General features: G+C 42.3%; 3 protein-coding genes across 3 annotated transcripts in view; 2 read left to right on the top strand and 1 right to left on the bottom strand.

The window, feature by feature from the left end:
* The first annotated feature begins 2,649 nt into the window (after positions 1-2,649).
* LOC119744445 (2'-5'-oligoadenylate synthase 1-like) lies at positions 2,650-5,834 on the top strand. The gene is made up of 4 exons (XM_038220374.1): positions 2,650-2,873; positions 3,087-3,390; positions 3,846-4,209; positions 5,545-5,834. The coding sequence occupies exons 1-4, from the start codon at positions 2,658-2,660 to the stop codon at positions 5,753-5,755; spliced, it is 1,095 nt and encodes a 364-aa protein (XP_038076302.1). The 5' UTR covers positions 2,650-2,657; the 3' UTR covers positions 5,756-5,834.
* Positions 5,835-10,997: 5,163 nt separating this feature from the next.
* Positions 10,998-15,935, top strand: LOC119744443 (2'-5'-oligoadenylate synthase 1-like). Its single transcript, XM_038220372.1, has 5 exons — positions 10,998-11,166; positions 12,548-13,018; positions 13,399-13,714; positions 13,908-14,271; positions 14,919-15,935. Exons 1-5 carry the CDS (start codon positions 11,143-11,145, stop codon positions 15,073-15,075), a joined length of 1,332 nt encoding a protein of 443 aa, XP_038076300.1. The 5' UTR covers positions 10,998-11,142; the 3' UTR covers positions 15,076-15,935.
* Positions 15,936-15,996: 61 nt separating this feature from the next.
* The window catches only part of LOC119744441, a 45,958-nt gene continuing 39,557 nt past the window's right edge, over positions 15,997-22,397 (bottom strand). The window contains exons 16-21 of the mRNA XM_038220369.1: positions 21,531-21,704; positions 20,316-20,381; positions 19,483-19,736; positions 18,440-18,657; positions 17,754-17,869; positions 15,997-16,374 (exon numbers count right to left, since the gene is read on the bottom strand). Coding sequence (XP_038076297.1) covers positions 16,292-16,374; positions 17,754-17,869; positions 18,440-18,657; positions 19,483-19,736; positions 20,316-20,381; positions 21,531-21,704 — 911 coding nt within the window. The 3' untranslated portion in view covers positions 15,997-16,291. The remainder of the gene's footprint in view (positions 16,375-17,753; positions 17,870-18,439; positions 18,658-19,482; positions 19,737-20,315; positions 20,382-21,530; positions 21,705-22,397) is intronic.

The raw sequence follows: 22,397 nt of genomic DNA, 5'->3' as shown, positions 1-22,397 counted from the left end.
CTTGCATGGAATTTAACGCACGCTCATGCATGTAGATCATTTTATTTAGTCGACTCTTCTGATCCAGAGAAAATGTTTCTTGTCATTTCACCGTCAGTATAATATTGTGTTAATTGAGCTTTTGCCTTTGCCTCTGATAGGCCAACATGTTGCACGGAAACTAAAAATAGTTTTCAAAAAATCATGTAACGTAATACCAAAAGATACACAGATTCTATTTCTAAAAGTGAACAAGAGGTTACGATTCTGTGTTTTCTTTTGGCGAAATGGTTTCAACGTCTAAAGGATTTTTTTGAAATACAGGTTGTCCCACACACACACAAACATAACAGTCGAACGGGGCATGTTTTCAACAAAGTGGGGGTATGTTATTCAAAATCGTGTCTAATGTATTGCTGACTAGAATAATTGGTCTTCCAAATAGTCTTCCAAATGTATTTTTAATTGTATAATTATGTTGCTTTGTTCACAAGATTCATCAATCCAGTGGCGTAGCCACCGGGGGGGGGGGGGCGTGGGGGCCGGGGGGGACGACCGCCCCCCCCCCCCCCCTGAAACCTTGTCGCCCCCCCCCCCTGAGATTTTGAGTTTATAAAAAAATTATCATTGATCTCAATCTAAATAGTCGCGAATGATCCACATGATGACCACTGAGAAACGACCCTTCGACCGACGACCGCGGACCAGTAAGCTGACAACCGGCGTGACATAGCGCATAATGATAATCTAAAATGTGTATTAACACCCACTGCACTGCTCGCTCACACCACGGAACACGTATTATAGACAGGTGGTCCGTGGGTCACACAGTTTCAGTCAGCGATATCACGCGAATCGGCCACGCACAAACTTTTTCCTCCATTCATATAAGCTAAATAATAATAAAAGACCAATTAAAATTCCTTAAAATCAGTGGCGTAGCCACGGGGGGGGGGGGGGGGAGCGTGGGGGGGGGCGACAGCCCTCCCCTCATGAAACCTTGTCGCTCCCCCCCCCCCTCCAGTCGCCCCTCACTGAGATTTTGAGTTTCTAAAAAAATTATCATTGATCTACATGACGCCATGGGCGCCAATCCTGGGGGACAGGGGGACTGGTCCCCCCCCCCTCCCTACTTTTTGAAGGGTGGGGGACACAATATCAAATGTCCCCCCCCCCCCCGATTTTTGAACTCGTGTCTCATTGACAGGGCCCTATTATGTACTACAATGTATCTTTTGCTTAGAAAATATTGGTTAAAGTGGTCAGAAATTGCCTCAGATAGCACCACAGAGCATTTAGAATCCAAAATGTTTCGGGGCCCTTAAGCGGGCCCCGAACCCCACGCCTATAGCTCAGATTTCTGGTAGCTGATTCAATGACTCCAACCTCGAAAACAATGTTCAAAAAATTTTCTTATGCCTTTAGCTGAGAAAACCTCGAAAATTATGTTTAAATTATTATCTTTTGTGCTTAAATAATTATTGGTTAAAGTGGTAAGAAATTGCCTCAGATCACACCACAGAGCATCGAGAATCCAATTTTTTTCGGGGCTCGCTGAAGGGCCCCGAACCCCACGCCTATAGCTCAGAATACCGATAGCTGATATAATGACTCCAACCTCGAAAACGATGTTCAAATAATTATCTATTGCTAGGAAAATATTAGTTAAAGCATGGAGAAAGGTGGTAAGAAATTGCTTCAGATCGCACCACAGAACATCTAGAATCCAATTTGTTTCGGGACCCTAAGCGGGCCCCGAACCCCCACGCCGTAAGGGCTTCGCACTTCGCGCTCGCATCAGTTCTGATCAAGGTATGCCCCCCCCCCCCACTTTTGAGAAGCGATTGACGCCCCTACATGACGCCCTCCCATGAAATGTTCCAGCCCCCCCCCCCCAGCGCCCCCCCCCCCTGAAAAATTTCTGGCTATACGCCACTGCAGCAATCACAATACGGGACATGAAAAACCACTTGGGCCACTTTTTTAATCAAGTTTACAGATCGAAGCCTGTAGAATAAGTCACACGTTAGTCTTGAACAAAGGAAATTAATCCTCTGTGTGTTTCTCTAAAACTGTGCTTTCTCGTCTCACTTTCAAGGAAAGTGGCCCAAGACGATTTTCAACCCTTGATTTCGATGAAGCATAGAGCTTGTTCCAAAGCATCAATTGGAATGAAATAAACTTTGTATGGTAGATTAGTTATCTAACTTTAAGAGGTAATTTGAAAATGTTCCAAAACTGTGAAATATACCTTCATTAAATGGTTTTCGACTGTTGGCACAAACCTGTATCTGGCGTCTTTAATGATCGACGGTGCATGCAATGTTCCCTGTTCTGTCTGAAACTATTGAAGTTTGCATTTCTCAATTTCCCGAATAATTTCGTCATTTCTTGGACCAAAGGAGAATGCGATGTTAGCTTTCATACTGCTGTTTATGTTGATGTTGCTGCTGGCCTTAAGCGGATTGATTGGCTTGTTCTGCTGCCTGTTGTGCGTACTGAGGAGAGTATGGAGCTGGCTACGGAGCGGGCCAACAAAAGGCGCCATTAATGTACCCGCTGCTGAACGCGAGCCGTTGTGTCAAAATGAATCCACTGATGAACGCGAGCCGAGGAGTTGGCTACGGAGCGGATCAACAGAGGGCGCTATAAATGTACCCACTGCTGAATACGTGCCGATGTGTCTAGTGGTCGCTATAAATGAATCCGCTGCTGAACGCGAGCCATGGTGTCTGCATCCCTACAAACTCGAGCTATGGTACAAAGAAAACATACAACGTGGAACCACGGATTTCGACACGGACTGCCGTGAGGCTGTGGATACGGTCGTCAGATATCTCCACAGGGACTGCTCTACAAGTATATTCCTGTTTGACGTCTCCAAAGTTATCAAGGTGGGTAACCTTAATTTATCTTATAGCATAATTAATTATGTATGTACAAAACTCCGTGGCATCTTTGCTTGAGCGTCATCAGGCGCCGTTGGTTGTAATGTTCAAAAGTCCTTCCCAGTGGTCCCTCCCACCGTCCCAAAGTTCTCTTTGTTACCCTTGACGGGCGGTACCTGTGCACAGAGTCGGTTTTACCATTCTGTCGACCGTATACAGGGAGGATCTCTCGGTAAAGGCACCATGGTCAAGGATCTATCCGACGTGGATCTGGTGGCGTTCATCAATCCGCCTCACATGACCTCATTGGGGTCAACCGATCCACAGGTCTACCGGAACAACCTCAAGGCTGTACTTGAGCAGCTGGAAGCGGCGCTGCGCCGTCACCCCTGGGTGAGATTCAACAGGAGCGACGCGTACCTGGTCAACTTTGCCGTGGAGGTTCGCTCGGCTGCGTCGGACCCCAGATGGGTAGATGTCGATCTACTGCCCACGGCCGATAACATTTCAGGATCTACCATGGGTAAATGATTTTAATCATTCCCTCCTCCGCTCCTAAAGCCACATGATTATCGATTGATTATCGATTATCCCTCCTCCGCTCCTAAAGCCACATGATTATCGATTGAATTTATCAGATGAGTTAACTAATGAAAGCTTTTTGAAACAGTATAGTTCAAAAGAGATCCGAGGTTTTGTATGGAAAGGTTCAATTTGATTCGAGAAAGTTGTTTAACCCGTGCTCTTTAACAAATTCGAATTTTGTTCTCTCTTAATAAAATGTTCAACTTTTCTGGCGCCTTCAACCCTCCAAAATATATTTTTATTTGGGGCACAAAAATATCGGTCTGTCCATTATCAATACTGATTGTGGGGCGGAAGCCAGCCTACTTTAAGCCATATATACATCTGAGACAGAAGCTTATGACCCAGGCCTATATCAACATCTTTTGGAAAGTTAAAGTGTCTTCCTTACAGGTTCGTTGTTCAGAAAGATGCTGCAAATGCGCGGCTACGACCGCGGGTTCTACTCGGCCTCCTTGGTAAAATTCCAGCGTGAATTCGTGAAGAACCTGCCGGCGTACGTCAAGGATCTGATCCGCCTGGTCAAGTACTGGGCCTACACCTGCCTGCCCCCGGCCCTTCGTAAGTCCTACCCGCTGGAGCTGATCACCATTCATCGCTGGGAGGAAGCCGGGCGCCCCTCCCGTTTCAAGAAGGCCCAGGGTTTGAGAGATGTCCTTCAGACCTTGACTGATCTCAACCAGCTGAAAATCTACTGGATGGAGCATTACGACAGGGTGCTGGCAGAGCTGTCGATTGAGAAACTTGGCTTAACAAAGTGAGTAAACTTACACACTGTCTTACTTTATAATACCCCTTGTAGCTAGAGAGCGCCCGTACTGAGGACGGGCTTTGTAAATTCAGTATAGACCCAATGGTGAAATTACAATGTTTCTGCTCATGCCAATCGCACAGGAACAAAGGCACGTCTTCAGTGAGGGCGTCCTTTGCAACAGACCAGTAAATAGACTACCGTAGACCTTAGTCCATTCGTATATCATGTGATTTAAACACTATTTCACAAGCTGCGTTGACGCGATTCTACCGCGATAGGTCAATTACGCGCACTTAATTCCAAAAATACTCATAACTCTCCAAGGTGTTTGAGACACACATCAAACTAAAGCATATTTCGTCATCTTTCATTTTCCGTGCAATTTTTTTTTCGGGGGGGGGGGGGGTTACAATGGCTTTTGGGAGGAAATTCCATCCAAAGATGATCACCCTTAAAACAGGCATGAAGGCCATTGCCAATTTGAAAACGGACGCCTACGCTCCTTGGCAAAATAGCGCCATTTTAGGACCTAAATTCATCCACATTTCACACTAATACGAGCTCGCAGTCCTCTGCACGGCTTCCCCCTTCTTTTTGACAAATCTTCAAGTTCACGGCCCTCAATAATCTCTAATACCGGATAGTTTGTGGGCATGCAAATCGTGATTTGGCTGGCGAAGGCAATTTCGGGCCTATTTACTTGCCTGCACCCTTTAAAGAAGCAACATTTTGCAATTTCCCCCAAACCTCTTATTATTGTACGAAGGATCCGTAACTCATATTTTTTCCCCAAAAGGGAGAACAAATTATTTACTGGTCTGCATCCTTTAGACTAACAACTTTCGGTTGGCAATGGGTGCTCGATTTGAAATCTAAGAAAACGTCTTGCAAAGGGAAACGTGGGGAAATCCACAGCTCAAAAGCAATAATGCGTTGTGTGGGTACATAATGCCTGCGTTTGGAAATATAATTGTATGGCTTGGAAAGCGCATTCACAACCATCAATCTCATCCAACATTAACGACCGAGGCAGGTTATGCAAGAGGAGAACTCTACAGAAGCAGTAATTTTACATACAGAGAGCTCTAGAGAGGGGTACTAAATCAAAGAATAATAGTAAGTGATGGATTCCGGTTTGGAAGAAGTGATTCCTCTAGAAATGAAGAATATAACAATGTTACAATTTTGTCCCTTTAAACAAGTAATTTGGTTGCACGCCACATCAATCGCAGTGGACTGGCATTGTACCAGAGAATGATTATATTCCCACAGAAGGGGTCTTTTTTCTCTTTGATCTTTAAGCTTCCAATGATTGTTGTTTCCTTTCATTTTTTCCAGCCCCATCGTTTTAGATCCGGCCAATCCGACCAACAACGTCTGCAGTGTTTACCATTCGTTCGACAACCGAGAGAAACTGCAGGATGCTGCCGGAAAGACCCTTCAGTCTGCGCTGCTTCGTGATGTCAAGATCACTACCTACTGGGGTGGTTCGTATGAGGGAGGAATCCGCATCGACGACGACACGTTTTCCTCCACGTTTATACTATAACAATTATTGTAGCGTACGCCATTAAGGAGGTCCGCTCAAATGATTAGAATTAAGGACACCAAGGGCAATCAAGACAAATAGACAGAATCAAAACACTATGAGTCAAATTAGGCTTGGTCTCGTGAATTTGTTCACAAAAATCGATTACAATAGTTTAAACACCCGATCTCAATTTTAACTCACAAAACAAGCAATGACAAGTGTAATACAAAAAGCATAAAAGATTCAATTTCCAGCTCTATAAATTGTAAAAAAGCTGACAATGATCAATTATAATCACAAAGTTTGTATTTCTGAAGTTGCCTCGTTGGAAGTTGCCCTAAGGTTAAAAGTGAGGTTCCTAAGATTCCCAGGTTCCCCGAACGCCTGGCAAGTGTACGGCTGTGTTGTGAATTAGGCCTCCAAATTGCACCTGACATGAAACAGTCGTATATGTAATAAATCAACATGTGACACACGGTGATCAAAACTTTGAGATTGCGAAGACTAATTCACCCCAAAATCACTCCTTTCGTCAACATGAAATAAACTAACACCTAGCCCAGCGGTAGCAGAGTACCTGCATTATGACAATAGAATGTAAAGAAACTACAAGTTTTTGCTCATTTGAAACTAAAATGTTGGCTTTTAAGCACAAATCATGCACACGACACTCACACTTTGGTGTGCAGGCAGAAAAGGGCTGATATTCGCGCGTTCACACACTGAGTACAGGCGTTTATATACATTTTTCTGGGCTGTGTGCCAATTGTACGGTGCCTCGTAAAAGACGTCTCACTACACAATTAATGATATTGCCATTTTACCATTTAGATTGAATTTCTGTATTCGTAAGGCAAAGCAGTTAATTTTTTTTTAATGTTGGTGTGTTAGAGAGAACTCATTCACGACGCAACTTTTTTCCACATAAATAATCTCGGCGTGTTTAAAATCAGGGTATTGCCATTTGCCATTTGTCGACTTGATTTTCTGAATTCGTAGACAGCTGTTTATTAAATTTGAATAAAAGTGATCATTGGTTGGTGTGAGAGCTCCTCGTTGATGACGCAACGTTCTTTCACATAACCATTTCAGCATTTCAAATCAGGGCATTACCATTTTACAATTTGGATTGATCGGAAGTTGCCTAACTTTATTTTCTATAAACTGTGTATTCCGACTGAATACTATGCCGTATATGTATATTGTATTCATTAAAAAGCCATTTATTAGAGCATAATCAAAAACAAATGTGAATGATCGCAAACAGCGTTAATTTCTTGGTTGATATTTTGTGCAAATAGTGTATGAAATGATTTGGACGCAAAATACTTCTCTGTGAGTCCGCATGAACAGCATAATAATGTTAACTAAGTATTAAAATAACTGGTATCAGCAACTGGCCTTAAACAAATGAGAGAATATGATTATGAGGCCAGTTCGGTTATGTTTTTTTTTGCATGTAAAGCGGGGCTTCATAAATGCATAAAACTAACAACGATTTTAAAAGGTACAGCAACAAATTCCATCTTGATCCTCACAGCAGTTTTTCAAAGTTACCGACTGAAAATACAAAAAAAAACTGTCATTCGTTTCAAAAGATAAAACTTGTAGATCGTTAGAATAGTTACACTAGATTTTCATTCAGTTCAGATACTCCCATCAATTATCATCATTAGAAATATTAGTCATTTTCAAATAAAATAAATGAAAACAAATAACTTGTCGTGCTTATAAAGCATTTCAATCTCTAAACGTTTTACACTTATTTCTCCGTTCATCAGGCCACGAGACCACGCGGCAGCCGATATCAGCGCACACTCGGTCCTATAACCTCACAGGTACCCATTCATACTCCTGGGTGGAGAGAGGCAATTGTGGTTAAGTGTCTTGCCCAAGGGCACAAACACCATGTTCATGGCAGGGTTCGAACCCGCGCACCGTCGTATACATGAGTCAAACACCGTAACCACTGGACCATGGCATTCTGCTGATTTTTTTTTAATTGATTTTCAACCGAATAATTTCAACCGAATTCTTTCTTCTTTTTTTATGACCGTGTGCCCTTCGACGTAATGTCGACAAGCAACCGCTGGGCAACCCAAACACTTAAGCAATATCATTTGGCCAACATTAAACAGTATGATATGAACACTTTTAAACCATTCATATTTCAAGAGATATACATGCAGTGAAGAAGAGATCATACAGTGCTGTAAGTGGGCATCACGTGACCACAACATCCAATTTGCAAAGAAAAATCACTTCGTCCATATCCCATTGTATCTTTTCCTTTGTCGTATCTTTTTTTCTAACGTAAATAGGTCCTTCAGCTGTTGGCTAAACAACAGCATGAATCGATTTCTGCCTGACGCATGCACATTATAAACATGTTGCGCGTCTGTTCTTTGGCCTTGGGTATGGAATTGGAGTTGAGGCTCATGATGCTGTTCTCCTCTTTGACATGGCAACTTGTACGTGCATTTCACAGTGACCGCTATCTTCTCAAATATTACAAGATTATAGCGCGCTAATCTTGTAATATTTGAGAAGATTACAATGTGAACAATATTACTTAAGTGTATGAAGCAGGTTTTGACACAAAATAATTCTCTTTTATGAGGAGTCTGCATGAACAATAAAATAATGTTAACTAAGTATTGAAATAACTGGTACCAGCAACCAACCTAAAACCAAATGAGGGAATCTTATATAAACATGGCTAGTTCGGTTATATTTTTTGGCATGTAAAGTGGGGCTTTATTCATGTGCTTTAATGCATGAAACTAACAAAAAAATAACAAGCAACAGAACGAATTTTCATCTTGATCATCAGAGCAGTTTTTCAAAGTCACCGGCTGGAAAAACCAAAATACATCATTCGTTGTGATCGTTATATTCGTTACAATAGATTTCTATTCATTTAAGATATTCCAATAAATTATCATAATTAGACATTTTAATCTTTTCCACTGATTTTCAATCGAATATGAATTATTCGCATAAACTGTATCCAGTATTGAAAACTGGGAATAGTGAAGAATGGCCTTTTTTTCAAAACTGACTGTACTTCTTTTTCTACATGTATTATTCCATGAATCGGTCTTTTTAACCAACCTTTTTAATTTCTATTTAAAAAAAAGATAAACTTTGAAACCTCTATCCCATTATTTCCCTATATCCCTATGTTTTTCCTTGTTCCTTTACAGTATCGTGTTTTTTTGCTAACGTAAATGTGTTATTCAGCAGCTGAATAACAGTGTGAATCGATTTCTACACGACGCATATGCGCGGCCTACATGTAAACATTTTGCGCGTCTGTCCTGTTCATTGTGAGTTTGGTCATGGATTTGGGTCCGGGTTGACATTGCATTGCTAACTGCATACAAGTCCCCGTCATCTGGTTGTTGGGTCGATGATTATGCGCCAGCATTGTTTTATTCGTCCCAACTCACGCTCACGCCCTAGTCTATGGAATAGCAAGAGTCCATGATATGCGAGTGGTGCCAAGCTATAATAAATGCTGGGAGAGCTTTTATACTCGGCATTAACTTTTCGTCACTTTTGCGTTCTATGGGCGTCGCCATCTTGGGTTTTACACGGACGAAACTAGTGACGTCAAATTAGTCATCATTCGATCTGGACTCATGAACCTATTAATGTTTCAATGAAACATGAATTGCTTGAATCAATTAAAACAACCCGAGACACAAATGTGAATTTCAATGAAATATTTTATTGGTTTACATGAAGAAAAAAAATAGAGAAAATCAATTTGTTAGTGATTTGTAAAGTTACTTATACGGGTACCCGATTAGGTAATCTGGAACCGGTTCCTGACTTCGGGTACTCGGGTACCCGGTTCCGATGCACAGCCCTAGTCTTGACCGAGATTTTGACCATTCACCTAGAGTGATGGGCGCATATCTATATCGGGTTTCGGTAACCCATCGTTGTATCACAAAAACATGGCATTAAAATTTGACCAATCAACAGCTTAGGCCACTTTCTGATCGAAATGACATCACAGTTTTAAAGTCGACTCTGATTGGCTGGCGCACAGCTAGCGTTGCAAACAATTTGCGTGTTAGGATATATCAGACGTTCGACCGTACGGTTGCTTCTTTGTCTGATTCTCTATGGCCCGGTCACACAGCAAAATAGAAGTCACACTAATGGGGCCGCGGCGTTAATATTAAACAAATATTGAATGCTTCACATTCGTGCAATGGAAAGAATATCATAACATTATTTTCACCATTTCACTCATAAACCTTCATTGTTTCTATTATGTTTTTGATCACGGTTATGCACATGGTCACCGTTTTGACAAAGTGACGAATCTGTGCACACAGCTGCAAAACTGAGTTTTGAGAAAATCGCGTTTGAAGTTGGTCAAATTTTTCAAATCGCAATTTCGCGTTCACTTCTCCCCCATAATTTAAAAGCATATAACTGATGCGATCGCCCAGGAAAAAAGCCAACAACAACTTTCTATTTTTGTAAAATCATGTTTAACTGGGAGACATTAATAATTACTTCGTCAAAACGGAAATTCTACTTCGTCACAAAAATGTAGCATACGCGTATGTAAAGTGTATACATTGTTAGAACGCAGATATAGAACGTCACTTCGTCAAAACGCAAATTGTGGGGGCTACATCAATGTGTCGTAATTTCATTACTTTATTATGATTAGCGTAGCTATCCATTGCCCCTCTGTATGTACTTTATAATGGGCGTCGCCAGGATTTTTTTCCGGGGGGGGGGGAAAGCACTTTTGCCCCCAACATTTCTGGACTTTTTCAATTATTCTCTATCATTTTCCGATCGTGGGCAAAAGAAACATATGCCCTAACCCTCCCCAATCAAATTGACAGCAATATGGCTTAGCACCTGTTTGCTTTATTGGTTTTAACCCCCCCCCCCCTTTCTCTTCCTTTTCGGGGGGGGGGGGTGCCCCCCCCCCCCCCGCGTCGCTCGTGTGCTTTATGTAAGCAATTTCACAGCTTAAATGAGCATTTGAAACTATGCTAAAGCACTTTTGGCTCTACAATTTAGCGCAGCAAATACCTGATGACTATTGAAAACTCTATTTGTAGTGCACAATGCCATGCCCATGCGGGACTTGGTCAGGTGATCTGACACGCTGGCGAAAGTGAGGATTTCTCATCGGGAATTCCCCCGCAGTTTTTGCCTGGTACCCTGTAATCACTGCCTATATTCCTTTACCGTTGCAATGGCACCAGGGATGATAGCAATCTGTGAATCATGTGCACTTGACATTTTAGTAAGCACTTCCTTTCAACGTTCGCTGAGTGGAATTTTTGGGCAACTGAACACAAAATCTCTCCTGTGCATTAGTCGTGTGTTGCCATCGACTTGTATCAGTATTTGACGAATCAGTGATGGATCCGGATGATGCTAAACGTGTAAGTTAACCTTGCATCACCTATATTTGTTAAGGCTGTATGCATGTATAGTTGCCCATACGCGTGCTGAGTGCTGAGCGAGGTTCCCCAAAGCCTGCCGCGTGTTCCAGCGCTTATCATGGGGGCCGGGGTGTGTGTGTGTGTGGGGGGGGGGGGGGGGGCTGGATGTATGGGAGGGGGGGGGATGAATGTTGCAGTGGGAGGGGGTGCCCAATTTTTGTAGCATCCACGGTGCTGGAACTAAAAGGTAGACAGGTTTTGTTTTTTTAACCGGTCACCCGGCCTCCGTAAAATTGACCTCAATTTGCATGTTAATTGACCCCAAGTGGGCTTGGTAACCATCAAAGTTATATAGGTTTTGTGTTATAGCGAGACGTTTTGGAGTGTTTTCATGGAGATAATTGAAATATAGTATTTGACTGTTCAAAGTCTGAAAGAAACAAAATTGCCCAAAAAAATCATTCACTGTTTCTGATGACTTCCGAGGACAGTGAAATCGGAGCATAAATACACCATTTAAGGACCTGCACATTAACATGCCTGTCCATTTACCGTTGCATGTTGTGCTTGCGCACACTCTTTAGGACTTTTGCAAAAATTTACACACAGACAGCCCGACCGACAGACATCAGACAAACAGACAGCGTAGGACCTTTTAATATAGGTGTGCTATTTTATGGCATGAAAAAGTTATTCACATTTTAATGAGACATTGACCGAAAATTGAACAATTTTCCAATTTCGAATCATTCCAATAGCTGCCAGACAAAACAGCCTTTATGATATTCGCAATGCATCTTGGGTCAGAATGACAAACAAACTGGCCATGTTTTGTAAAAGCCTATGGGGCTGTGGATCAGTTACAATGTTTATCGAAATACATTGTACAAAGTGTGTCTTGTTGAAGCTAATATTAATAATGTTTGACCTTAATCAAGCAGATTTTAGATAGTGCAGACAATGTGACTTGCGTAGAATTTAAGATACGTCCAAACATGTAGGTCATTATATTTAGTCAATACTTCTGATCCAGAAAAAAATGTTTCTTTTCATTCCACAGCTAATACCAGTATAATATTGTGCAAATTTTGGTCTTGACCTCTGATAGTCCAACATGTTGCACGGAAACGAAAAATGGTTCTAAAATTTATTTATTAACTTACTACAAAAAAATACACAGATTCTATTTGAGATACAACTATATCTAAAAGTGAACATAGGGGTATTAACGTATCTGTATGTTATGGGCAAAATGGTTTCAACTAAAGGATTTCTTTTGAAATATCTGGCGTTTTTTAATGATCATTGCTGCAATGTTCCTCGTTTTGTCTGAAACTGAATATTCCGAATAATTATTTCGTCATTTCTGGGAACACACTAGCGGAGAGAAGAAGAGGCGGCCATTATTATGCTTCTCATGCTGCTGGTCGTGCTGCTGGGCCTCTGTGGATTGATGTTCTACTTGCTGAAGTGGCTATTGGGTATACCGGGCAGAATATGGAGCTGGCTCTGGGGCGGATCAACAGAGGGCACTGTAAAAGAATCCGCTGATGAACGCAGGTCGTGGTATCCAGAGGGCGCTTTTAATGAACCAGCTGCTATTAACTTACGCGTTCCGTGGAGTTGGCCACAGGGTGGATCAACAGTGGGCGCTATAAATAAGCCCGCTGCTGAGCGCAAGCCGTGGTGTCTGCATCCGCACCAACTCGAGCTATGGTACAACGAAAATATACAGCGTGGAACCACGGATTTCGACACGGACTGCCGTGAGGCTGTGGATACGGTCGTGAGATATCTCCACAGGGTCTGCTCTACTAATAAAGACTTGTTCGACGTCTCCAAAGTTGTCAAGGTGGGTAAACTTTATTTATCTTACAGTATGTATATTTAGGACCCGTAGCACTTTTGCTTGAGCGTCGGTGCCGTTTAGCCTTTAGTCAAGGCCCACGCGTCTTGATCCGGACACGTGACGCGTCCCAAATGCTGGCACGTAAAAAGACTATCCAGCGAGCTTTGCCGCTCGCTGGATAGTCTTTTTACGTGCCAGCGTCCGGGGCGCGTCACGTGTCCGGATCAAGACGCGTGGGCCTTGACTAAAGGCTAGGTGCCGTTGGTATAAATGTTTCAAGAGCTCCTCCCCTTGGTCCCTCCCAAAGTTCTCTTTGTAACCCTTGAGGGCGTCCTTGTGCACGGAGTATGTTACCATTCTGTCCACCTTAAACATTATTGCAGGGAGGATCACTCGGTAAAGGCACCATGGTGAAAGATCTATCCGACGTGGATCTTGTGGTGTTCATCAATCCGCCTCACATGACATCACTGGGGTCAACCGATCCCCAGCTGTACCGGGACAAGCTCAAGACCGTTCTCAAGGAGCTGGCGGCGGCGCTGCGCCGTCACCCCTTGGTGAGATTCAAAAGGAGCGACGCGTACCTGGTCAACTTTGCCGTGGAGGTTCGCTCGGGTGCGACGGACCTTAGCCTGCGGTCGGTGGATGTCGATCTCCTGCCCACGGCCGATAACATTTCAGGACACAAATATTCCCTGGGTAAATATCCCCTCTTTCCTGTAAAGATCATGTGTTTATCGATTGAATTGATCACATGAATGAACTAGTGACATTTATTCTTAAATAGCTCAAAATGGGATGCCATTCTCATTTTAGACATTCGCTCGGCTTCATGTGAAGAAGCATTATCGTAACCTTTGGGGAAGTTAAATAAAAAGTGTCTTCCTCGCAGGTCTGTTGTTCAAGGAGATGCTGCAAATGCGCAACTACGACAGCGGGTTCTACTCAGCCTCCTTGGTGGAACTCCAGCGTGACTTCGTGAAGAACCAGCCGGGCTACGTCAAGGAGCTGATCCGCCTGGTCAAGTACTGGGCCTACACCTGCCTGCCCCAACACCTCCGTAAGTCCTACCCGCTGGAGCTGATCACCATTCATCGCTGGGGGAATGCCTGGAGCCCTTCCCATTTTCAGAAGGTCCAAGGTTTGAGAGATGTCCTTGAGACCTTGACTGATCTCAACCGGCTGAGAACCTACTGGGTGGAGCATTACGACGGGACACTAGCAAAACGGTCTATTGAGAAACTTGGCCTACAGAAGTGAGTTATCTTAGTAACTTACACATGTACTGTTAATGACCTCTTGTAGAGAACGCCCTCACTAAGAACGGATTTTATTTTTTTTTTATTTCAGTTATTTAAATCCACTGGGCCCATTTATTGAGGGAGAACAGGTCATTGAAAACAAAGTCATATTATATCCTTGAAAACAGATGGGCCTAAGGCTTATACTCGGGTAAGATTATAGCAAAATATGATAAAGTGCTAAATGCCTGCTCTTACAATTCAGAGAACGACAAAGACCTGTTTCAGTAAGGGTATTCTTTCCAAGGGATTTATGACGTACTGGAATCCTGCATGGTATCAGATGCTCGGTTTGAAAATGTGCTGGAACATGCAACTCCTTCCCAATTGATGGTACATTTTTGCCTGAAGTAACCAACAAAAAAAGGTTAATACCAATGCTGGGTAAATAAAATGCCCTACAATGTTTTACATATTTTTTTTTTATTTTTTTTAAAGTACATCACCATTTTCTACTGAATGGTTACATGCAGCTGTACCCATCATACAAGACCCAATCTACTGGTACGTTTAACATTGGGTTGGAGAAAGAGTGTACATCCACAAAGTGCATCATTGATCTTTAATTTTCCAGTGTTTGTTGCTTTCCTCGTGATTTCCAGCCCTATCGTTTTAGATCCGGCCAATCCGACCAACAACGCCTGCTGGGCGTATCAGCGGTCCAGCAACCGAGAACAGATCCAGGGCGCCGCCAGGAAGACCCTTCGGTCCCCGCTGCTTCGCGATGTCGTAGTCACTTCCAACTGGGGTGGTTGTTAGTAGAGAGGACTTCTGAATGACGACGCTAACGTTCTTATAGAATTATTGTTATTGCCAATTTACATTTTGAGATAGATTTTCTGTATTCGTTGTTAAAGCTTTTTTTTTCGTTTTGGTTAATTTTGGTATATTCGTGGGATGGGTAGAGAGAGAGATCATCTCATTCGTGACCCAGATTTTCTTCCACATAATCATTTCAGCATGTTTGAAATCAGGGTGTTTTCATTTTACAATTTTGATTGAAAGCGAGTTGTCAGACTTGATTTTCTGAATTCAAAGCTGTTTTTTTTTGTACTGTTAATAAAAGTGATCGTTTGGGTGGTAAGAGAAAACTCATTCCCGACACAACGTTCTTCCACGTAACAATTTTTCAGCGTATTTGAAATCTAGCATTGCCATTTTACAATTTGGATTGTTCATAAGTTGTCAGACTTTATGTTCTTTCAACTTTGTATTCCAACTTTGCGCTAAACACAGTGTATTAGTGACAGAAGCCGTTTATTAATATATTTTTCAAAGATATTCAAAGTAAATATTTAGGCCTATATATTCCATAAAAAAGGGTTTCTTTTGTGAAAGGAACACTGATTTACACATTTTAATTGACTTTAAATTAGCAATTCCCTGTTTTTTATATTCCATTAATGCGTTCAAAAAAAAAAATACAATGTATTTAATAGATGTAATCTTCGAAATTTGAAATGAAAGTTAGATAACAGTTGTATACATTTATTATATACCTCAGGCATTTCGCTGTTTTCCTTTTTCTTGGGCATCAATTGTGGGACATCAAAAGAGGCGTTGTGCCCTTTCAATGCGTTTATCCCGAGCAGAAAGAATAAAGATTTCATTTAAACATATGAATAATGCCTCTTGTATTGCGGTATTCTCTGCATTATCTGTTAGCCTTTTTGGGGGGGGGGTCTCCAATATAATCTTTTCATTGATTCCACGTTATACTTTCGAACGACGAATGATTTTGATGGCGACTAGTCAAGTCCACTGCAACCATGATCGGTCAAATGGCAATACAATGTTCCCAACACCATATAATTTCAAGCACAATGAAACGACAGACAGAAACTCGGATATTTCGCGTCATGATGCTCATGCGCTTAAAACAATTAATGGTCTTGATTTAAAAGCTAAAACTCAGTACGATAATAATACAAAACAAATATTTAGAAGTAACGATACTTAAACATACAGGGTTTTATTAATGAAGTATAATAGATATGACTAAACTAAGAGCTGTGAGAGTTGCCGCTATCCGTGGGGAGAAGACTGCGTCGCTTCCACCTGCAACGAAAGAAGGACAAGACACAAATTAATCCTAATTTTTTTTTTCAAGATTAAGAATTTGTGTAAACCTTCTCGATCGTGTGTTGCGCAATGACACCAGGGGTGGTCCTGCATCCCTTCATCAGAAGTTTTGGGCCGCAGCGCGCGCCTAATTCCGCCACCGTTTCCAGCACTGTACCAACATTGGAGGATGCCAAGTCGACTGGCAGATTCTGAAAGTGAATACTTCTTTCGTATGGCATTTTAATCTAACCCTCTTGCAAAAGGCTTATCAAACTCGCTCCAAAAAAGTAATGCCTTGTTTACATGATCTGAAATCTTGGTTAATTCCATTGGTAAACAAAAGAGTTATTAATTTTTAGGATCAAAACTAGGACGTATTTTTTGACACGTAGTACATCAAGTTTTCAATTGGCTAAGTAAACAAGTCCCCCTACAGCAGCGTATACCACTCTCCTCACGCCTCCAGTTGTACCCCCGTGATGATGTTTGTTGAAGGTACTGCAACGAAATTATTCTTACCATTGCACTCAGAAAAATTCATCATTGGTATCATTCTATGTGTTCAATGCGGATCATGATGAATAAGCCGAGTATATCCCCTGGGCAGTGCATACCACTCTCAGGCCTCTGCAGCACCTTGTGTATAGGCCTAGATCAGGACATTCAGCGGTTTGTTGAAGGTCCTGACCTACAAGGTACTTCAACTGAAATTATTCTTACCATTGCACTCATAACCATTCATCAGTTACATCATTCTACGTGCTCCATGCGGATTATGATGATAAAGCCGAGTATGCTCTATATATCTCCTGGGCAGTGCATACGGCTCTTCTCAGGCCTCTGCAGTACCTTATGTAGATCAGGACTTTCAACGTTTTGTTGAAGGTCCTGACCTACAAGGTACTTCAACTGAAATTATTCTTACCATTGCACTCATAAACATTCATCATTTGTATTATTCTGTGAAAACCATTGTTCGGTGTGGATGATGATGAATATCGGGTAAGGTTGTCCCCCTTAGCAGTGCATACCACCTTTCTCAGGCCTCCGGCAGTACCTTTTGTAGATCAGGACCTTAAACGGTTTTGAAGTTCCTGACCTACCAGGTACTGCAAGGAAATTATTCTTACCATTGCACTCATAAACATTCATCATTTGTATTATTCTGTGAAAAATCTTTGTTCGGAGTAGATGATGATGAAATAAGTAGGGTAAGGTTGCCCCCTCCCCCTTGGCAGTGCATACCACTATTCTCAGGCTTCTATTCTTACCATTGCACTCATAAACATTCATCATTTGTGTCATACTGTGAAAAAAATCTGAGTAAGTTTCGGATGATGAACCCTCTTGCATCATCAATTTCATAGTCTTACCGTTGGGGTCGTTGTTGGGGAACTCCGCCACTTCGTAAATAGACAGGGTCCCACTCTTCGTGCTGGTCACCAGGAGAAGCGGCTTACCGCTCGGGTTGTCTGACGCCGGGATGAAGCTACAAAGAAAATGAAAACAACATCTTAAAGATGTACTGCTCTTCAACCACTGAGATTTCTTCTGCTGACGGATTTCGACTTTTGTTTTTCCTCTTGCATAAATAGAGATCCGTCCTCCGATAGTACACTTTCGTCCTCCAGTCCACTGAGGTCGGTCGGTATGAATAGAGCGCTGCCCTTCACAATGTAAAATAGGTTGTCTGAAACCCTCTGAAAAAGGTAGGTACGAGGCACAAATAGATCCGCTTTGCGAGTAAACTGGCTGGCAGCCAGTACTACGAAACTTGCAAATAGTAATTCAATAAAAACACGAGATTTTTGGATTTTTGGGGGGGATCGATGTCTCAGTCAAAAGTGAATAACTGAAGTATTGCTTGAAAAAAAGTGCAATTTAGAAAAGGAATTTACATTTCGAGCGGAAGGTAAAAAAAAAACACACACTCGGAATGCAACTTTCAACCAGAGACATTGGCAAGTAGTATTTAGTTCACAGGTGGAAGTCAAGTCACGAATCAAACGCCAGTCAACCCATACACCTAGATCGAACTCGCTTGATATACATCCCTTACCGTAAATCCTCGGGTGCTAGGTCGCCCAGATTCCGTTCGTTCAAGAGCTCAGTGAAGGTCTTGCTGGTGCCGCCCGCTCGGTACATCGACTCGAAGGTCGGTATGATCGAATCGCCTGGGAAACTGTAGACCATGACGGAGCTGGTTCGCTCCTGGCCCACGAAGAGCAACCGCTTGCCGTTGATTTCACCCGTCTCCAAAACCTCACATTCCACTCCCTTGAAAACAAAAAGTCGGTTAATATTTCGTTTGATTGTTATACGAACAAGTCTGTTCCGAGCCTATATGGCCCACGTTTCTAGTTTCCACGGGATGAAAATAATGACTGAGAATATTTCTAATGAATGTCATTCCATTGCAGGTTTACTCACAAACTAATGCCGCTACCCACTTATACTCTCCTGAGTGGAGAGAGGCAAGCGGGGAAAAGCGGCTTAGTTTTCCAAGGCTTTCCCACAAGCCTTTACCTCTCCTACCGCTTACATCTCTCGTAGAGTTTGGATTGTTATAAACTTGGAGGCGAAAGAAAGCTTTGCATAAAGTCTACGTAGTCCCTTTAAAAATTGAACTGAAATCCGGGTTCTATTAGGCACGACACTTCTCAGGGTCAAAATTGACATTTCTCTTGGTCAGAATGACACTTGCATCAACTTTTACCGAAGTGAGTCATGAAAGTCTCATTTTGACCCGGAAATGTGTCAATTTTGGACCCTGAAAAGTGTGAGGTCAAATGGAAACCAGATTTCCGAGTCAACCTGACTATAACACTTATCGAGGTAAGAAACGCAGAGAGCAACTCAAACAAGACCCAAACCGCGACGCAGACATATGGAGGCATTTCATCTGCAGTGTCACCGAAAATACAGACGCAAACTATCTAGCAGACGATCAGCAAAGTTGAACCCGGTTCTACTTTGCCGACGGTTCGTCGGCGCTCTGTCTGCGCGGTCTGCGAAAGCTTAACGGCGATACTGAAAGTAGACGTTACCTCCCCCCTACGGGGTACCCTGTTCAAATAAAATGAGGATCCATGATGATCTTACCTTGTTATCCGAGCGACGGTCGAACCTATCCTCGGGCGTGTCGACATCCGGGTCATCGGAGTCGCAATCGGCGTTAAACACTTCTGGGTAGTAGAGGTCGTGTTTCCGTTCCAGATCGTCGCCGCTGTCGTAGACGAGCGACATATCGGCGGAGCTGAAGATCGAGAAACTGCGACCGCCGAAGGCGTACAGCCGATCGAACTGACTTGGGTCCTGGGCGTTGCGCCCGTCCACCGTGCTGAACTGCAGGCGACCTGGGGGGGGGGAGGAGGAGTTTCGTGACGGTTATAGACGGCCATTTGTCTGCCACACGTGGTAGCAATACACCTTATTCACGCGGAAGCCATTTTGGATCGTGATTCCAGAATGTGTTTCATAAATTGTAAACTATTGAATTGGATGGTACCAGACTATTTATGCTTTCCAAGCCCCATAAAACATTAGGGTATGTTTCATCGCAAATAATTTGTAATTAACTTTATGTCATTGCTTTCATTTCTATTTGCAAGTTCCCCAAATGAGGAGTTTAACCACGCTTCCAATATGGCCGCCTTCTAAATAAAGCCCATGGGCCTTTTGCTAGATTACACTGCATAACTTTGCATTGATGCTGTTTTTTTGTACGAAGACAATCGCAGTCTACAATTCATGAAGAGGATCACATTACACTGATAGGAACGCCAAGTCACTAGTTTACACACACAAAAATATCAGTGAAGGGTTTTATTTGAAACATGCATGCTACACTCTACAGAGTGAATTTTCCTAAGACACACCAGCTTACTTAAACATCTGTCAAGAGTGACAAAAACAACTTCGGATTTAAGGCTTACCAAGAGCGGCATCATCACTCAACGCCTGCCGAAGAGTTGCGGATACAGTGTTGGACAAAAGATTTCCTACCGTCAAAATGATAAAATCAATCTTATTGTTATACAGACAGTGATTAAAATCTTTTATACAACACCTGAATAAATCCCCGTCATCTGATTGGTGAATTGTAGATCACGTGACATATTATTATTCGGTATAAAGCACGGTGCGACCATGCGTTATACCCATGCGTTATACCGTTTCACTTTGCGCTTGTTCCATGACGCGGTATTTGCGTGCAAAATGCATGCTGGTGTGCGCGTTCAGCGTAGCGCGTATTGTTCCAAAGAGCCAGCGCTACAGCGTTGGGTTCAAACATTTTCGTGAAGGGGTAGTTCAACATCTTTAAAATCAAAATAAATTGTAGTTTATGATTTACCAATCAAATGACGAGAATTTATTCAGGTGTTGTATAAAACAAATAACGAATGTTTTACGTTCGTGCGATGGAAAGAATAATTTCATTCGGTGACAGATTGAATGTTCTATTCCACTCGGCTTCGCCTCGTGGAATAGAACATTCAATCTGTCACCTCATGAAATTATTCTTACCATCGCACTCACAAACATTCGTTATTTGTATACTCACGTTAAATGAAAAATCTGGGGAAAAGTATGTCAGGAGTAAGGAGTCTCACTCGTCCCCATCTCCCTATATGCTAGGGCGTTGCATGGGTGACCCCTAATTTGTCTGAACATTCATTGGATAGATTTGTATGGCCGGTGACCTGGGGTCAACACTTTCGTGCGCACCACCCATGCGCACGAAATGCACGTGTTTATGCAAGCCTACCAATAATGCTTTTCGTTTTCTTATAACACAGGATGCGCCTGAATGCCAAGAAGTGCATGTCAATGGACATCTGCTTCTCAAAAATCTTCCGCCACTAACTGTCATCAAGCTGAATGATTTTGTTCTCGAGCAACAGAAGTGTTTTTGTTCAGGCTGATCTAAAGTGGGATACGCACGTGGCCAAGATGATTAGCAAAGCCAATAGTCGTCAAGTACATCTTACGACGCCTGAAATCATTTTTGCAGTGTTGCATTTAAGTATAGGCATGCCAATTTAAGCTACGGCTTTTTCAAATCAGGCATCCTGATGCAATCTCTTTCTGTTCTCATGATGCTTTTACTTTGCTCTTGATGAAAAAAGAGGATTGGCGCAGTCACTTACCATCTACGAACTTTTTCCCCCGTTGCACGTCTTCCCAGGTGTTTCCTCCCACCTCGTAGTCAAGGCTATCCCCTTCGTTGGCGGTGATGATATAGCCCTCGCCGTTCAGCTCCACGTACTTAATGGCGTCGGGCTGGTACAAGCTGTAGATGTCGTATGACGCAAAGTTGATGCCTTCGAGAAAAAGAGGGAAAGTCTATCATTATGTGCGTTGACTTTATGATCTTGTCATTGGTTTATTTTGAATAATTATCCACTTAAACCTGAACTTTGCTATATTTAGAGACACTCTCAATACAACATTATCGAAATATTAATGGCATTTTTCTTTTCGTTCTGGATATTCACTGCAAAACTAGTATTTATTGAACACCATTTGTTATCTATATAGGACAACACCAGTAAAATTTGGTCCTATAGAGAAACCAAAGTTGTTAAATTTAACACCGCTGTTTTTGCAGTGTTGCAAACAGGGAACACGCCCGTCGATCGTTTCAGCGTAATGTAAAGACTTAAAATCGCTGTAGATTTTCAAGTTAATAATCCCGAGTAGATATTGGACATTTTCACTCATTTTCAATAGCATGTTTGAGAGCGTAGCCCCATAAAGTGAAATTCAATCATGTCCAAAAGGGTACGATGAAGTGGATTTGTCTTTGAACAATATTTTTTGCAACTTTCTACTCCTCTTAAATGAATGAAAAATACTCGAAATCCCTTTTAGGTTAATTTTATTTAAAATTGCACTGATGTAAACAATTAAAAAACATTTAACATTTAAAATTTGTCCATGCTTTGCCGGATAACTGAGGGCGCTGTTGATGTGATGTCATTTAAGGAAGACACTGTTCACGTTAGGGGGTTTCT

The sequence above is a fragment of the Patiria miniata genome, unplaced genomic scaffold, assembly GCF_015706575.1.
Source record: "Patiria miniata isolate m_02_andy unplaced genomic scaffold, ASM1570657v1 HiC_scaffold_7, whole genome shotgun sequence".
Classification (NCBI taxonomy): Eukaryota; Metazoa; Echinodermata; class Asteroidea; order Valvatida; family Asterinidae; genus Patiria; species Patiria miniata.
The sequence above is the reverse complement of the archived record's forward strand: the minus strand, read 5'-3'. Positions and strand labels throughout refer to the sequence as shown.

What these genes read in the sequence shown, in the direction of transcription:
- LOC119744443 (XM_038220372.1), top strand. Translation starts at nt 11,143, where the DNA reads ATGGATCCGGATGATGCTAAACGT. An exon ending in ATCCGGATGATGCTAAACGT is followed by an intron (nt 11,167 to 12,547) that starts GTAAGTTAACCT and finishes GGAACACACTAG; the next exon opens with CGGAGAGAAGAAGAGGCGGC. An exon ending in AGGACACAAATATTCCCTGG is followed by an intron (nt 13,715 to 13,907) that starts GTAAATATCCCC and finishes TCTTCCTCGCAG; the next exon opens with GTCTGTTGTTCAAGGAGATG.
- LOC119744445 (XM_038220374.1), top strand. Translation starts at nt 2,658, where the DNA reads ATGTGTCTAGTGGTCGCTATAAATGAATCCGCTGCTGAACGCGAGCCA. An exon ending in ACGTCTCCAAAGTTATCAAG is followed by an intron (nt 2,874 to 3,086) that starts GTGGGTAACCTT and finishes GACCGTATACAG; the next exon opens with GGAGGATCTCTCGGTAAAGG. An exon ending in GAGAAACTTGGCTTAACAAA is followed by an intron (nt 4,210 to 5,544) that starts GTGAGTAAACTT and finishes CATTTTTTCCAG; the next exon opens with CCCCATCGTTTTAGATCCGG.